The sequence below is a fragment of the Balaenoptera physalus genome (genome assembly GCF_965194825.1).
Source record: "Balaenoptera physalus genome assembly, chromosome: 6".
NCBI classification, from domain to species: domain Eukaryota; kingdom Metazoa; phylum Chordata; class Mammalia; order Artiodactyla; family Balaenopteridae; genus Balaenoptera; species Balaenoptera physalus.
The window spans coordinates 134,375,447-134,391,649 of NC_138885.1; the positions used below are offsets into that span (position 1 = coordinate 134,375,447).

General features: G+C 60.4%; 1 protein-coding gene and 1 long non-coding RNA gene across 5 annotated transcripts in view; one reads left to right on the forward strand and one right to left on the reverse strand.

The window, feature by feature from the left end:
- Window positions 1–5,811: 5,811 nt before the first annotated feature.
- On the reverse strand, window positions 5,812–9,505 carry GBX2 (gastrulation brain homeobox 2). 2 transcript variants are annotated; one of them, XM_082466353.1, is made up of 2 exons: window positions 8,523–9,502; window positions 5,812–7,485 (listed from the first exon to the last, which is right to left on the reverse strand). In XM_082466353.1, exons 1-2 carry the CDS (start codon window positions 9,043–9,045, stop codon window positions 6,962–6,964), a joined length of 1,047 nt encoding a protein of 348 aa, XP_082322479.1. In that variant the 5' UTR covers window positions 9,046–9,502; the 3' UTR covers window positions 5,812–6,961. The 2 variants fall into 2 exon arrangements, with proteins under 2 accessions (XP_082322479.1, XP_082322480.1); XM_082466354.1 differs by having other exon boundaries at window positions 7,235–7,485; window positions 8,468–9,505.
- Window positions 8,638–16,203, forward strand: part of LOC309663043 — a 40,631-nt gene continuing 33,065 nt past the window's right edge. For all 3 annotated transcript variants that reach the window (XR_014265084.1, XR_014265085.1, XR_014265086.1), the window contains exon 1: window positions 8,638–8,743. This is a non-coding gene — a long non-coding RNA (uncharacterized lncRNA). The remainder of the gene's footprint in view (window positions 8,744–16,203) is intronic.

Consider the following 16,203-nt stretch of genomic DNA (forward strand, 5'->3'; position numbering starts at 1 on the left):
CCAGCCCATCCTACCATCCCATATCCAGCAGCAGGGGTGCTCGAAGCTCTGACTCACCAGCCCTTCCCCACGACCAGCCTTGCCCCAAAAGGCCAATACCTGAGCCCTGGCCCCCGACTCAGGGGGATGCTGTGTGTGCCAATGGCCTTGGCCTCAGCACCCAAAGCTTTTGGCTGGAGCGATCAGATTTTGGAGTGACCCAGGGCCCACTGCAAGCGACACCCTGACTGGAGCCACTTCCCTCAGTCTGGCTGCTCCATCTGCAGACAGGGAGCCCCCCCCCCCCACCGCCCCTGTGTTCCCAGTGACTGTGAGCTGAGCGGGCAGGTAAAGCACTGGGTACAGGGTGGGGGTGTCTCTCCTGTTCCTACGTGCACCTTAGGCCCCAGCTACCTGGCTGGCCCTATGGGCGAGGTGCCCTAGAAACTTCCATACAGAACAACCTGGCCTGGGTTCTGACAGCCCGGGCTGCACCCCGCCTCTGCCTACAGGGAGGCCCAGTCCAAGCTGGGCTGGGGGCAGCCCCTCTCGGTTTCCTTCCGCGCTGTGGCCGGGCTGGGCTTTTGTCATTCAGAGCCCGGGCCGCGCTCCCTCCCTGGGGTCAGGCGGCCACTTGCAAACCCCCAAGGCGCTCAGCTTGCCGCAGGGTCCCCGCCGCCGAGCCAGGTGCGTCTGCGGAAGTCGGGCTGGGGGCGCGGAGAGGGGGGACGGGTGGGCTGAGGGATCTGAGTCGGCCCGAGCGCGGGCCGGGGGGCCGACTTAATGGGATCTGGTCGGTGTAATCTCATTTCAGCTTTTGTCATTCGGGCGGCCGAGGAGCCCGAGCTGGGGGGCCGAGCCCTTTAAGAGGACGCGCGGCCACACCAGAGCGGGACAGGCATGACAAAGGCGCGGGAGGCAGTGGCGGGAAATAAAGAGATGAAGGCTGGGGGTGGGGCGCCCAGCGTGACGTCTGCCCCCCAGGCCGGGCTCTGCCCCCGGCTTCTTCCCGGGCCCTAAGCAGCTCTCCGGCCGCGGGCGCGCCTTTGAATGGGCCCCCAGCTTGGGACTCCGGGCCCGGGAGCCTGTCCCCGGCAAGGTCGCGCGGGGCAACCGCACGCGGGCCGACGGCCTCCCTGCCTCCTCGGAACCGCGGGGTCCGATCGCGACCTCCTTCCTCTCTCCCTCGAGGCCTACGGGACGCGACGGTTCGGGCAGAGCCAGGGTCTCCCCGCGCTTTGGCCGGAGCTGCGCCGGCCTCGTGTTCCTCTCCCTGGTCCGGTGTGTGGCCCGGCTCCGGGCCGGGTCTGCTCGGCGGGAGGGGGTAGATCCGGCCCCCCAGCTGTGTGTGTTGGGGGGAAAGCTCCTAGAGGAGGAGGCGGGGGTGGACCTCGGGGGCGGGGAGGGGAGCAGCCCAGAGTCCAGACCCGGGAGAGCTCCAAGGCCGGGGTGGGGTGGGGGCAGGACGCCATCCCAGAGATCAGAAAGGTTAGGGGTGTGTGCGGGGAGCTCAGAGGTCAAAGGGGACGGAGTGCGCTAGAGGGTGGGAGGCGGAGGCCGGAGACCAGACCCGGGGGCCTCCACGCGGTGGGACAGGAGTGGAGGTAAAGCTCCGAGGCGCAGGCCCGGCTTCCCGCGGGGGAAGGTGCAGTGCGCGCCCCGGAACGGCTCCTCCAGCGGGCTCTCGGCTCCTCCAGCGGGGTCGGACTCTTGGCTCTCCGCGATCCAGGACTTCCGAGAAACTCGGCAAAGCGGGCTTAGACGTGAGAGAGGAATCCCACTACACACATGCTAACACTCCCCGCGCGCTCACACACCTGCCCACACTCACACCCTCGCTCATCACAGAGCCGACTCCGCGCGGAGGGACACCCTCGCAGGGAACTTTGGCTCAGAGCTAGACATCTGAGCGCCGGCTGGAAGGGCTGGGGTCGAGGGGCGGCACTCCTTGGTCTGGTGGGGCGGTTTTTGGAATGCAGCCCCGGCCTTGATGCGCAGCAGCCCCGGTGCCTGTGGCGCCTCTCGCCCCACCTGCACGGAACTTCATAGAGCTTCCAGAGTCTCTGGGCCTCTCCTCTCCTCCCCGGGCAGAGCCGGCGGTGCACGCCCCACCTCCGATGCAAGCAGATGGGTCCAGAGTGCTGGCAGGAGACCCTGGGCCCAGTTACCCTGGTCCGATGCCCATCGAAGGGAATGTGCTCCCAGACCTTTCCCCAAAGCCAGAGAGGGTGGAAGTCAGCTTAGGTCTCTCACTTCTGAACTGTTCGAATCGGCAATCAATTTTTATGATGTAATTTATAATTTATGCAGGTTGTCTTCATACATATGGTGTTGCTTTTGTGTGTCGGGGTTTCAGGTGCTTTATTACTCTGACGGTGTGATTTGCATTCATGTTCGGTTACCAAGATCATATTTCTCCTGTTTACACCATAAGGGGCCGAAATGAAGATTAATGCCACCTCCCTTTGCCCGGCAACTCCTTCCCGGTAGACCCCAGACCTCGGCTCCCCTCTAGACCTCAGAGCCCGGCATCCAGCTTTGGCAGAAAGAGGCCCCGCTGTGCCCTGGCTGTGTAGGAAGCCCTGGCACATCAGAGGGTCCAAGCGGACCACCTGTTCCTGCTGCTCATGCCTGGGCAGAGGCCTGGGGTCTCCCGGGACAGAAATAGGGGCACATACACAAAAGCATCCTCGCCAGGGAGGCTGAGCGCGGGCACGCCACTAGGCCGCGTGGTCACCCAAGCCTCCTGCAGGTGACAAGAGAAGGCAACCGACTCTGCGGCCAAGGCCGCGGAATGCGCGGCGCTCCAACCACTAGAGACCCCTACTCGGGCCCGCCACAGGGAGCTGAGAAGGCCCCGAGGCGAGAATCAGGCGGTGGCCAGATCCTGAGGCCTCCAGAGTGTCCCTCCCGGCTTCCTGCGCACCCAGCAGAACCCTCTGCCAAGGGGGACAGAGCGCCGCTCTGCTTGGGACAGGCCCGGGGCCGGAGGGAGCGGCCCGGAGGCCCTGTTCTAGGCTTGCCAGACACAGCTGAAATGATTAAGCCAATTAAGCTCGAACAAACAGACGCAAGACAGAGCGGGCACTGACCCTGAGAGAAAGGGTGGGATGCAGGCGCTCCGGCCAGCTACACGCCTGTTGCCGACTGGCCGGCGCGCAGACAGCCGTAGAATCGGGATGGTTCCGCCAGGCACACCTGGTCTTGAGAGGCCTAGAAGGCCACCCCACCTCACCTCACCCTCACCCCACCCTCACCCCCTTTAGCTGAAAAGTCCCTGCGAAATACCACCCTGGGTCTGGGGACTGGGCGGCAAAAACTGGGCGCAGAAGCATGTGCTGATCCTCAAAAATTCCAGCACGGGGCTGGGGTGGGCAAGTCCAAGCCCTGGTGCCCTGAGGGCTTCTCCCAGCCCCAGCGGGGAGCAGGGGCAGGAGGTTGCTTAAGGCCCAAGACCAATCTAAGAGGGCCCTGCCCCCAGAACGTGGAGACGTGGCTGCAGGTTTTCAAAGTACCCTCAGTTCTGCAAAGGCCAGGGGCACCCAGCTCCCCGAGGCTAGGGCCTAGGGCTGGGGCTGGGTGACTATTCCTCCGCACCACCGCCCCCCGCCCCCAGGATCCCTACCCTGGTTGGTGGATGCAGGGTGCGGACAGGCTTCAAGAGCCCTAGCGCAGGGAGGGGGTGGGTGCAGGTCCGCGGCGCTCCCAAGCGTAATTATTTGATCTGCAGATGTAAGTGGGATTTATTGTAACAACAAATATAGTGATGTCAAAACCCAACCTTGGATTAAAGCCGGCAGCCAAAGGGGAAGTGTATTAATTTCCAACAGCATCTCAGGCCAGAGCCTATTAGAACAAGCTATTCTTCAGGCCCCCCCATCAGAATTAATCATTGGGAGTTAATTTGAAGCTCAGACAAGTTGCTGTTAATTTAGTGCAGAGAGGACGGGATGGAATAAAAAGCTGAGGTGCTGGCCGAGCCTCGTGGGTCTCATTAATCAGCCAGCTGAGACGGCCTGGCTTGATTACAATTTGCAAAAAAATTCATTAGGGCCCGGGCGATTGACAATTTTTCTCTCTGCCTGTGATGTGACTCATTAGGCAGCCAAATGAAAGCCATGATGACGGCCATGATGACAGCGGCCATCAAGCGCCGCTTGTTTATCTTCCTCCCCTCGGCCTGTCTCTCGGGCCTGGGCCTCCGCGCTGGGCTCTCAGGGGCGCCCGGTGTTCAGAGGTTGGGGAGGAGGGAGGCGGAGCCCAGAGAGGGCAGGGGGGCCCAGCGGTGGCCGGTGCCACGGTGTCCACCAGGCTGGGGTAGCCCCAGGCCCTCTACTGCTCCTGCTTCCAAAGGCCAAGGACCAGCGCAGCTGGGGTGGGCCTGGGAGCTTGAGCCCCGCCATGAGGCTCCCTGAAGGCAACCCCCTCCTTGCTAGGGAGCTTCACTTTCCCTCCAAGGTTTTTGAAGCCAAGGCTTTGGGCCCCTCCACTCTGTGCCTCCCATCCCTACCATGGGCTTTGGAGAAGGTGGGTAGGGGTTACACCTGTTATGGTGCAAGGGTACATGGGATGGGGGGCACGCCAGGATCTGCGGGGAGTGCCCTGCTCTCAACACCCGGGGTTCCTTCCCCAGACCCGGAGCGCCAGCTGGGGGCGTCCCCGCCGCGGAGGCCGCAGCCCCCCAGATCCTCAGGCCCGGACTCTGCGCCACCGGCCGCGGTTCTGCCAGGGGCACATATCCGGCCTGGGGATGGACAGGCCCGGGTGTGGGGGGCGGGGACGGCGTCTCCACGGGCCTCCATTGCTGCGGCGGCGGCTAGTGGCCAGCGGGGACCTGCCGCGAGCAGATGACGCCAACGCGACCCGGGCGCGATCAGTGGCGAGCTACCGGCGGGAGCGGCGGGGCCTTGGGGACCGTGCGCCGGGCAGGGAGCGGCCCGGGCGCTGGGTGGGGGGCAGCAAGGAGCCTCCACAGCTCTCCGCTCCCCGCAGAGCGGACTGAGGCCCTCGGAGGAACGGCCACTCAGTATCACTGTGCTCAAAATCCAAGCCCGGGCCATCTTCTGTCCCTGGAAATCTTGGGAACGCGGCGGAAATCGGTGTCTCGGTCGCGCCCGGCCCTCACCGCGCGCCTGAAGTTCGGGCTGAAACCTCGGTCCCCAACGCGCCTCCGCCGCGCAGAGGTGACGGGTCGTAAGCCGTATAAATTAAGTCAATATTAGTATTGACCCACGGGGATGGATTTCGCCTTCTTGGACCGAGAACCGCGGTGAGCGAGGCGCGCGGCTGCTTCGCAATCCGTTCCCCGGCCTCCATTCTGAAGGCTGAGGCTGGCGAAGCCGCCGGCTTCTCTTCGCTCTTCGGGCTGCTGGTTTGGTGGCCGCGCGGGCTCTGGCACCGCGCCCCTGGCTCACCCGCGGCCTGTCCGCGGCAGTCTCCGGAAGGCCTGGCCGCTCGCGTCCGGCCGGGCGCTTCGGGTCGGGAAAGGAGCAGCGCGCGGAACTGGCCGGGCTCGGGGGGCGCGGTCCGCGGTGGTCGGGGAGCGGGATTGGGAATCCGGACACGCCCCTCCCGCGCCCTGCCGGCCGCGCCCCCCACCCCGAGGAAGGGGAGGTGCCCAGCTCTCACCCCCAGCCCCGCGGACCGGCCCCCCAACTGGCCGGCGTTCCTCGGGGTGGGGCGGTGGTCGGGTCCCGCCCCGCTCCGACCCCGCCCGGAGAGGGAGGTGCCCGGCCCGCGGGCGTTCAGAGCCCGCCTCCGCCTCCGAGCTGAGCGCTGCCGGGAAGCCCAGCTCGGCTAGGTGGGTTTCTGCTCCTGTCGGAAGATCACGCCCGGAGGCTGAGTTAGGAGTGCTCGGCCCTGCCCCGCGAGCGAGCACCGCTTCTTTTCGGGTCCGGGATGTTTGTAAGGAAACGCGTCCCCTCCCCGGCTGTCGTCGATTTAGAGAATCAGGAGTTTGTGCAAAGCCACCCATACCCGCACTCACTTTCCCTCCTCCGGCGCCCACCTCCTCTGGCCAAAGTTTGCCAGCCTCCTAGGTACTGGTTAGGCTGAGCAGAGGGGAAGATGTTAGATTTCTAAGGTGAAAATTAGGTTTGCTCAAGTTGATAACCCAGTTGGAGCTCTTGCTGGCCTATTTCAAACCTGGTGAGGTGCTATGCGGCTCATGTCCGGCCAGCTTGAGGAGGCCCTGGACACGGGGTGTTCATCCAGTACTGGTCTCAGACCAGCTGCCTGGCCACACGCCGGCAGGCGGTTCCCTCTAAACAGTCAAATCTGGACAAACTTATGAGACCCAAGAATTGGTCTTTTCCCTCTCTCTCTCCTTTTTATTATTCACAAGACTGAGATTGTTTTAATGTCATAACTTATACGAAAATAAGCTACATTGAAATAAATTAAACACAACGGAAACGTGCTTCAGACATGGCTCATAGGATATGCAACCCCAGGAAAGAAAGCCAGGCAAAACCAAAGCAAAGCGAATTTCCAGGCTGCCCCAAAACGTCTGCTTTTCAGTCAACTAAAAAAGCCAGAATAGAAACAAAAATAAGTGGAGACCCCAGTGTTTGTTCTTGCATGTGATGTTTACCTTTGGAAAAGTATGGAAAAGTGGCTGCTATGCGTGGCAGGTTTATAGCAGAGGTTTTGTTCTCTTCTGGAATGTAGCTGGAGGACATTACTGGGTAGTTGGGTCCCATAACTTTCAAAATACAGCAGCTGAGATCCAGTCTATATAGATATCTAATGTACAAAGTAGGATAGTATAATAAATATTTAGTGTGTCTTCAGGTGTAGCTGTAGCCCCTTCAAAAGCAGTCTTTCAAGCCTGTTTAATGAATATACTCTCAATTTGCTTGGGACGTCCGAAGTTGGGGGGTGACTTTGAGTTCTGCTTCAAACACGGTGGAGTCCACCATGGAGTTCCCTCGGGCACTGTGGCTTCTCCACGGTGGTCCAGGCCCTGGGCCTCCCTGGGCCTTCAGGGTCGGGCCTGCTCCAGCTGCTGATGCTGACTTCTAATGGCGAACCTGCTGACGTGGACGGGGATGGGGACGACGATCTTGGGGTTCCTGGAGGGCTCCCCTGTCTTGGAATTGGCATTGCCGGCTTTCACCCTTTTCCACTTGGCCCGGCGGTTCTGGAACCAGATTTTCACCTGCACCTCGCTGAGTTTGAGGGCGTGCGCGATCTGTGAGCGCTCGGTCAGCGAGAGGTACTTTTTGCAGTGGAACTCCTTCTCTAGCTCGAGGAGCTGCTCGCTGGTGAAGGCAGTCCGCCGCCGCCGGTTCTTGCCCGTGGACGTGGTGCTGCCCGCGCCGCCGCCGCTCGGCGGGGTCTCCTCCAGCGCGTGGCCGGGGTCTTCCTCCTTGTGAGCCGCCTGGCCGGTCAGATTGTCATCCGAGCTGTACTCCAGATCGCTCTCCAGCGAGAAGCTCTCCTCCTTGCCCTTCGGGTCGGCTTCCACCTTTGACTCGTCTTTCCCTTGCCCTCTGACAGCCCCGACTGAAAGCAAAACCAAACGGCGTTTTATTACATTTCGCACACTGGCCTTCCTTTCCCTTTCCCACCGTCACTCGGGCATTTTCCCCCCTTAGCGGATTGTCTTTCTGTGACATTAACACATTGTGATTTCCTGGCCTTTGAGGGGTAGAGAAGGGGGGGGGGCGTGAGAAAGCTCAAGGGAGAGGAGGAGACAGTACAGGCGACGGCCCTTTGCCCAGAACCATCACTCAAGGGGCCACCAGGCCTCCTCTGCACCCTCCCAGCCTCCCGCAGCTTAAGGCAGAAGTAACAGGAGGCGTGAGGCCCAAGAGGGCGTCCTCTTTGTCCCCGGGGTGGGGGCTGGGTGAGGACTGAGGGGGAGTTCACGATTCATCCTGCCCGCCCACCTCCCTCCGCGCCGCCGCCGCCGCCAAAATTCTGTGAACTTCAATTTCATCGCAGCCAGAGCGAGGGCACACGGAGGTGCAGATCCCAGACCATGTCGGTTTTTGAGACAGATGATGTTGGTCAAAGGGAAGTTTTGTAGCCTTAGAAGAAGTTCCCAACGGACACCCCAGCACACACATGGGGACGCACAGCCTCCTAGGAATCCGATCCTCCCAGGCAAGCAGCAAGCCCGGTAAAGGAGTTTAATAGGTCTGGACGCCCTTCGGCACCCTCCCTGCAAAGACGCGCAGCCCAACCCCCCTCCCCTAAAGGTTGAAACCTACCCGGGATCCCAGGTCACAGCGCTGGAGATGGGGGAGTGCAAGACTCGGCCAAACTCGCCAGCAGATAAATTTGCCGCTCAGAGCAGCAGCTGGCCCGGGGCTCTGAATGCGCACACCGCCCCCCCGCCCCCGAGCTTGTTGCGTGGCTCTAAATGCCCTCCGGAGGCCCCGCTGCGCAGCTCCGCTGCATCCTCCGGCTCCTCAGGCCGGGGGATCCGGGGCGGGGGGCGGGCGGGGGCTCGGCCTCACCCCTTCGGTCCCCGGGGGAAAACGGAGCTGGCGCGCCCCCGCGCCCTCCCGCCCGGGTCGCGCGCGCCGCCGACTCACCGAGCGACGCCTGCACAGCCTCGGCCGCGGAAAAGGCAAGCAGCGAGCCCTCCTTGGCCAAGAAGCCTTTGCCGTCCTCCGCGTCGGCTTGCAGCGCCTCCGCCTTGTCGAAGTTGCCACCGCCAGGCAGCGGCTGCGGCGCGAACTTCCGGGCAGCCGCCGCCTCCTGGTGCTGGGGAGACGCGGAGAAGCCGCCGGGCAGCGTGGCCATGAGCGTGGAGGTGAGCGCCATGCCCTGCGCCAAGCTGGAGCAGAAGCTGGTGGGCAGGCTGGGGATCTGGTGGTGAGGGTGCGCGGGCGGCAGCGCCGGCTGCAGCGCGGCCTGGGGCAGCGCGGGCGGCGGCGGCGGCGGCGGCGGCAGCACCACCGGCCGGTAGGGCATGAACATAGGGTAGCCAGTGTAGACGAAATGGCCGGGGCTGGGCTGCGGCGGGCTGCCGATCAGCGAGTCTATGCTGAAGGCGGTACTACTCCCCAGCGGGCGCTGCATCATCATCAGCGACGGCGGGAACGCTGCGCTCATAGACGCGCTCGGGGGAGGCCCGCGAGAGGCGAAAAGTCCCCGCGCCGCTCCGCCACCGGGAAGCCCGCCGGGCGCCGGGAGCACAGCTTGGTGCACCGGGCAGGGGCCGAGCGGGACCCGGAGAGCAGATACCCCTCAGTCCTGGGCCCGCTGCATGCCTGGCGGGAGCGGGTGCGGGCGGTGCGCGGGTGAGGCCGTGCGCCCCGGAGTGGAGCGGGCGCCCGGGCCCCGCGAGGCTCTCTGGAGCTGCCGCCCGCCGTTTGCCCGTCGGAGCCCGCGCGCGTCGCTTCCGCGGCCCTCGGCCCGGGCTCGCAGCCGTCTGCGCGTCCGTCTGTCTGGCTGGCTGTCGGTCGCCTCCTGCGGGCCGCTGGGGAGCGCGCGAAGCTGGCGCACTTGTCTTCGGCGGGCGCCACCAGCACCTTTAAATCGCGCTCCTCTTTCTCATTCACATTTTGCCTGCTGCCGGGCCGGGCTCCCCTCACGTGGGGCCGGGAGCCGCCGCCTATTGGCTGCGCCAGGAGTGGGCGGGGCGAAAGTGGGGCTCCGCCCCTTCCACCAGGGCTGGCCGAGAGCAGGCAGTGGACGCCACGAGCGCAGCGCGCGGCCCGGATAGCCAGAGCTTGTGCGCCTGGCCCGCGCTGCACAAACTTGAAAGGGGCCACTGGCACCTCCTAGGCTCGAAACTCGGGGCTCGGCAGCCTCAACGAGGCGCCTCTGAGGGCGGCTTTCGGGGCTAGCGACGGCCGCGTCTAAACCGCGGGCGTTTTGTTTCTTTGGTATGTGCTTTGGAACAAACCTGCTGGGTGCTGCTGCTGCTCCCGGGGTCCGGGCGAGGTTCCCGGAGTTGGGGGCAAGGTCCTGCCCCTCCAGGTCCGCCCCTAGGGCGCCGGCCGGGAGCTAGCAGCCGCTGCCCGCCGCGGGGAACCCGCCGGGTTGCTCGAGGCGCCCCCGCGTTCCCGGCGGCGCGGGGAGGCTGCTGATGCCCCCATCCCGAGCTGGGCCCTCCAGTGAGCGATCCCTTCTCATTTTTCATGACATTCTTAATCATCGCACCTATTTACACACTTTGCCTGCGCGCACCAAAATAACAGCCACGATAATTATGATAATAAAGCGAGTCCTTTATCTGCTCCATCCTCGGGGAGGAAGGGGGGAGTTGCTGTGCCTCCAGTTTGTATAACGTGAGATTATCCTGATGAAAGCTTTATGATGTTTGCGCAAATAAAAGCTGCGTTTTGTAAATAGGCGCTAATTAAGCACGTTGAGAACGGAGGGAGCGCTCACCCCGGCGACGCCGCCAGGTTTCCAGCGCGAGGACTCGAGGGTGCGCGGTTCCCCTTTGCCTACTGCAGGATGCAGCCGATTCCCTCAAGATGTTTCCCCTGTCTCGACAATGGTAAAAACCCAGAATTTGGGAGTAAGGGAATTGGCGGGGTTGGGGTGGGTGTTAGGAATGTTCTTATCCCCTTCACCATGATAAAAACAAAACTTTCAGCTCTTGTATTCCTTTTTAAAATGGAATCCTTTCGTGGCAAGGGCAGACCGTGCCAAGCGCGCCAGCGCGCGCGGGGCTTCCACGCGCCTCCAGGGCCTCGGCTCCAACTTCCCGGGTCTAGACGTTCGCCCGGAACGGCCGACAAGCACCGGACTGGGGAGGAGAGGAGAGAAGAGCACTGTTACGCCGGTCATTAAAAATCAGCTCACGCCAAGGAGCTAGTGGTTGGGGAGTTGGCCCGTGTTGGACGTGTGCTATGTATCACTTACAAGCACATTTAATTGGAAGATAAAGATAAATCGATCTTTATGAATTTATCGACCTGATTCTTTGAAGCTCTTCTTTCTCGCTCTTCTTCTTTCTCTGGCTTTAACCCGAAGGCCCCCTGGGGGACGTCTTAATCCTGGACCACCTCCTCAGCCGGGAGTCTGGCCGGGGACCCACTGCCCACCCAACGGGCCCTGGAGGAGCGAGGGGAGGGTGCATCCTCGGCGCCCCGGAGGGCTGAGAAAACTCGCTGTCCCCGCCGCCAGCCGCCCTCCCTCTCCTCGCCTCCTCCCCCCGCCCCCCCACCAGGACAAAGACGTCTCCAGCGCGTTTCCCCACTCCAGGCCGCAGTAATAGATGGCTCCGGCCGCAGGCGGTTTGAAAGGAATTCATTAGGACGCTGCCTGTATTGCCTCCACTCCCTTCACGCCCAGACCCCGAGGTGGCTTAGGCGGCGAGAGGGGAAATGAATTCCACGGGGAAGGAGACGTCTGTGGGCTCTGTAAGCGCTATCCCTCTTTCTCCACTCCTGCAAAAGAAGCACAAGAAGAAAAGGAAAAGAAAAAAAAAAAATCGAAGCCCAGGGCAAAAGTCTGGTTTCTTTATGAGCATAATAAATACTCCCTCTCATTATGAGATAGTTACAGTCACACAGTCTTGGGCAGGGTTACCTTGTTTTTTGAATAATAAAGAAAAACAAAAAAACGCTCGACTGCTTGATTTACGTTGATACAGCCGGGTCCCTTCGCTGCTTGACACTGGCATGTCTGTGTAAGCTGTTACTCATTTTACCTAAGCAGATTTGCCATCCACTTTGCTATTTGGGCGTAAAAATGTTGTTCTAGGGACTTCCGTCCCCTGATTACCCTCCAAGGGACAGAGGTTCCTTTGATTATTTTGGTGATAATTCCACACTTAAAGTTCAGCAAGAAGATTGAGGTCCACTGAATTATAGGTACACTTGAAATAATTTGATGGCATATTATTTGCACCCATAAACTGCCGTGGAAAGTATTGACTACAGGGGTTATAGTACCAATCTGCTTTTATTAGTGAGTTAAGAGAATTCTCGTCAATATGAATTTTATTTACTAGTGTGCTTTTTCTCGAATGCAGTGCAGTCATATTTTCTCATCTAATGCTTAACTGCTTAGCAAACGACTGTTCGCGTCATAAAAGGATCCTTGTGTTTCGCCGTGATTAACAAGATTCATTCGGGGCACCTGAGCTACCTACAAAGCGTTCAGAGCGAGGGGACAGTGGATAATAAAAGCCTTTAGAGTTTTTCCACTGCTCCTCGGAGAGATTTCTGGGCAGCGAGAGACAGGTACATCGCTTATCCATCCTTCGGATTCCGACCTGCCTAGCTCGGAACTCCCTCCAACTGTAGAGCTCTCGGTGATTCAGCTCGGCCCAGGCTGCGCGGGAAAACCAGCCGGCACAGACCTTTGCAACTTTGCCTTAGGTGTCCCCTGTCCCCTCCCTCCGAGGAGGAAGAGCGAAGGATGCACCCGAAGGGAGACCTTGCGTCCTCCAACTCCAGTTAACTTCTGTGAACTTTTTTTCCCCCGGGGAAACTCCAGTCGGGATGAAGTTGGCCCAGCCCCTGGACACTTTCCTCGGCCGGTGCCAAGCTGGTGTCAAGACCGTATTAGGCCACTTAAAACATCAGACGTCAGTAAATGTGATGGTAATTAAGTTGTCGCCACGCTTCGGGGCTGTCCCAGTCAGCTTTTGCACGCAGGTGTATGGAGGCTGAGTGTAAAATGCTCAATGCACAAGTAAATGAATATTCATGCAGCAAACTTGTGTTGGCCTGTCGAGTCCAGCCCGGAGAAGGAAGCACCGCGAACCGTGCGCTTGCACGATGCCGCCAGGGTCGAGGTCCCGGGTGGTCGTGGAGAGAAGGCAGCGTGGGAGCCCCAGGTCTCCGTGGGTGCGGAGAAACCCGCGGGCTTGGCTGGCCGGGTGCTCCGGCCCGCCGCCCAGTGCCAGGCTACAGGCTGGTTTCTCGGGCAACCATGTTGTTTTTATTTATAGGGACTTTGAGTGGCCTGATCATTAGGTCATTGCCGCAGCTCTTGCTCCTGGCAATAGTTGGGAAATAGCTTGGGATGGGTTTTATTTATGGAAGGGCAATTGGGATTCACACCCAGCTAACCCAGAACAGTCCCTCCCAAGCCCAAGACGCACTTACAAAGGGGTGCTTGTGTAAAATTCCCCATCAGACACACCAATTTGCAAGTAGCAGAAAGCATTGAAGCCTCATCTTTTTTAACTATTTTATTCAGCCATTTTTTTTTTTTTTTTTTTAAATCTGAAAGCCCAAAATAGACTCCATGTGGTTCTAAGTGAAGTCAGCCCTTGGCTGGCTTTGAAATAGCTCCTGCAATTATGTAAAAGAGCCATTCACCAACAGAACGGAATTAAAAGGGATCTCGCCCGCTTCCCTTTCATTGCCAACCTCTCATGTTTGGCTTTTCAAAGCACTTCCAACACGATGTCTTTCTCCAGGACAAAAGGCAGAACAAAAAAAGTCCCCAAACTTGTAAATTGAACGTCAAGGGAACTTTAAACAATTTAAAGCCCATAAATAATGATAAAGGGGACTGGCAAAAAAGGCAAACCCATTCAATTAATAGAGTTTCCCAAGCAAAGATCAAGTGGTTTATAAAATAAAAGTCTTTGGTTTCATTATTCTGCTCCTTGGCCGTGCAGAAAGCAGGACCAGGGGGGTTTTCTAAAGCGCCCTGAAGAAGAAACACTTTGCAGCACCGTGTGTGCTGCGACATTCTTCTGTAGAAAGTTTTGCTTTTTGTCGCCCACCCTCAAAATAGCAGAAACAAAACCGCAAACCAGAAACGTGAAGAGTTTTTTTTTTTTTTTGCATTTCCTTGGAGAAGTTGGAAATTGTTCCCCGCAGGACTGCAGTCGGGGAAACGTGACCCTCACACCTGCGCTGCCCTCCCCACCCCAGCGCGGAGGAACAGGCGGAGCCACGGCCGCGTGGCCCGCGAGCCGAGCCCTGGTGGGATCTGGGGACCAGGGCGGGGAGGTCCTGCACCTCCCGGGAGCCGCGAGACTGCGGGCGCGGACGCGCCGACGGCGCACCCAGACGCCAGCTGCGAGCGCGTGGAGCTCGAGGTTCCCGCGCACCCCACGCGGGCCTCGGCTCCAGAGCCGGGGTCCAGGCGTCCAAGGGCGCAGGCAGGGGTCCTAGTTCCTTTTCAGAATAGCCCCGGAGCTTGGAGTGGGTAGTTCGTGAGCACTGGGGGTTTTGGATCGCCTGACACCTTCGTCCTGGAAGCCCCGCGCCCGCGCTCACCACGCATCTCCCCGGGAGCATCCAGCCCCGGCCAAGCGGATCCTCAGCGGGGACTGAGCCCGTCCACCCCGGAGCTCCCAGGCTGGGAGGAAGAAGCATCGGGCGGAGGCCAGGCCGGGAGCCGGCCCGAGGGCTGTAGTTGCGGGGCCGAGGCCTCGGGCCAGGGCCTGGCCGCCGGGGGAGTAGCGCCCGCATCCTTCCCGCGGGGCTGGCTCGGGCCGCGCGTCTGGGAGGCCGCGCGAGTTCACGAACCGCAGGCCCGGGAGCGCCGGGGAGGGAGGCGCAGGCCGCGCGGCACTTCTCACCTGCCTTTATCTCTACGCATCTGCCCCCTCGGATTCCCGCGGCCCCACCTTTCGGGGACTTCAAACGCGCCCCGCTACCCGGCGCCCGACTTTCATCTCCCCGCACAGCGGGCATTGTTTGCGGGACTTCACAGAGATGCTAATCCCGGGGCCGCGTAAACGGCGGCCCGGGAGGCGGGCAGAGGGCACCGAGGGGTGAGGGGGTGCGCCAAGCCTGAGCCGGGGGCCTTGGGAACCGCCGTACTGGCAACCCTCCTGGAACGCCCGGGTCAGCTACTGTCCCCCCTCGTCCCATCCCGCCCGCCTTATCCGGAAGGCGCCGGACACACTGTGACGGTCCGGGGCCGGACACAGCCGGCGTCCAGTGGATGCGGAAGTAGGAAGCGACCGATGGCCGGGGCTCAGCAGTGCGCCCTCCCAGCTTCCAGCTCTCGGGAGGAGACCGCGTGGCCCGGGAGAGCCCGCCAAGGGACTCAGGCTGGAGCCTCTGGGGACTCCTGGACCCTCGCAAACCACGGCCCCAGCAGCCACCCCTCGATGGCCCCGACCCCCTGCAGGGGTGTTGTCTGTTAAAGAGGACGAGGTTTACCTAGAGTTCATCCATTTAACCCTTTGGAAACCACACTGGAGGAAGCGAGAGAGTGTTCGGATCAACTGCCACCACAATCAAGGGCGCAGCTCCGACTTCAGCTTCTACAGGGACCGATAAAAAGCAGAGGTGCTCCCAGGCGGAACTGCGTTTCTCCTTTCTCCAGAGATGCTTGCAAAGCAGGGCCCGGATTTCCTCTGGTTACTGCCCCCTCCGGTTAAGAAACTGTGAGCCAGAAAGGATGTCACCGGACAGGGCAGGGCACTGGGTGTAAACAGAGGGGAGAGATGTTGGCTAAATGTGGAGGGAGAATTGGGATGGCCTCTGTTCCTCCTAACGAATCCCTCCCGTGGATTTCTGGGGGAAAGGTCATCATAAAAAGTTCGCTTATCAATAAGCTCATCTGGGAACCTCAAGGGTAGGTATGTCTGTAACTGACCAACCCAGCTCCACGAGGTTTTCCCAGAGGACGGCTCTGACTCTCAGGGGAGGATTGACTTAAATGACAGATGTTTCCCATGGGAGGACAGGAGACGGTGTGGGCTGATGGAGGTGGGGAGAGAGCCGTTCTATTATAATCAACCATTAAATGGAACTAACTGTAGATGTGGAAGCCACTTGAAAAGGTAACCAGGAACACTTCACTTATAATAGGGCACCCAACTTACAGAAGCATGGAAGAGAAGAGTGCTTACCCCCAAACCACTGGGGTGGACCCATTCCACATTGGAGGAAAATTCCAGTGTAGATCTTTGACTTCTTGTATGAGGGGCTTGAAAGCCACCAAGAACCAGAGCCCATGCAAAGGACAGTCAGCAGAGGCTGGCCACAGGACTCAACTCCCCCTTCCTCGACACTCAGACTCCTTGAGCCCTCACCTCCCCAGGCTTCTTTGCTCACTGACCTGAGGGTGGGTGTAAGTCATGGGCCACAAGGGGGTGAGCCAGCTTTCTGGGCATCTGTGTTTGCCAAGCTGGGACAATCCACACTGTTCCCTGGTTCGATCATACACGCCCACTGTCCTCATTGCTCCTCGTCACTGCCTGAGAAGGTTGGAATCATACCAGGAGGAGGGAATCCTTGTTTGTAGGTCTCTAAACAAACCTCTAAAACCTGCCGCCTCATGTCCCCCAATATACAACCCCTCCTTGGTGGTGACTGCAGAAATAATTGGAAA

What these genes read in the sequence shown, in the direction of transcription:
- GBX2 (XM_082466353.1), bottom strand. Translation starts at nt 9,045, where the DNA reads ATGAGCGCAGCGTTCCCGCCGTCGCTGATGATGATGCAGCGCCCGCTG. An exon ending in GGCTGTGCAGGCGTCGCTCG is followed by an intron (nt 7,486 to 8,522) that starts GTGAGTCGGCGG and finishes TTTTGCTTTCAG; the next exon opens with TCGGGGCTGTCAGAGGGCAA.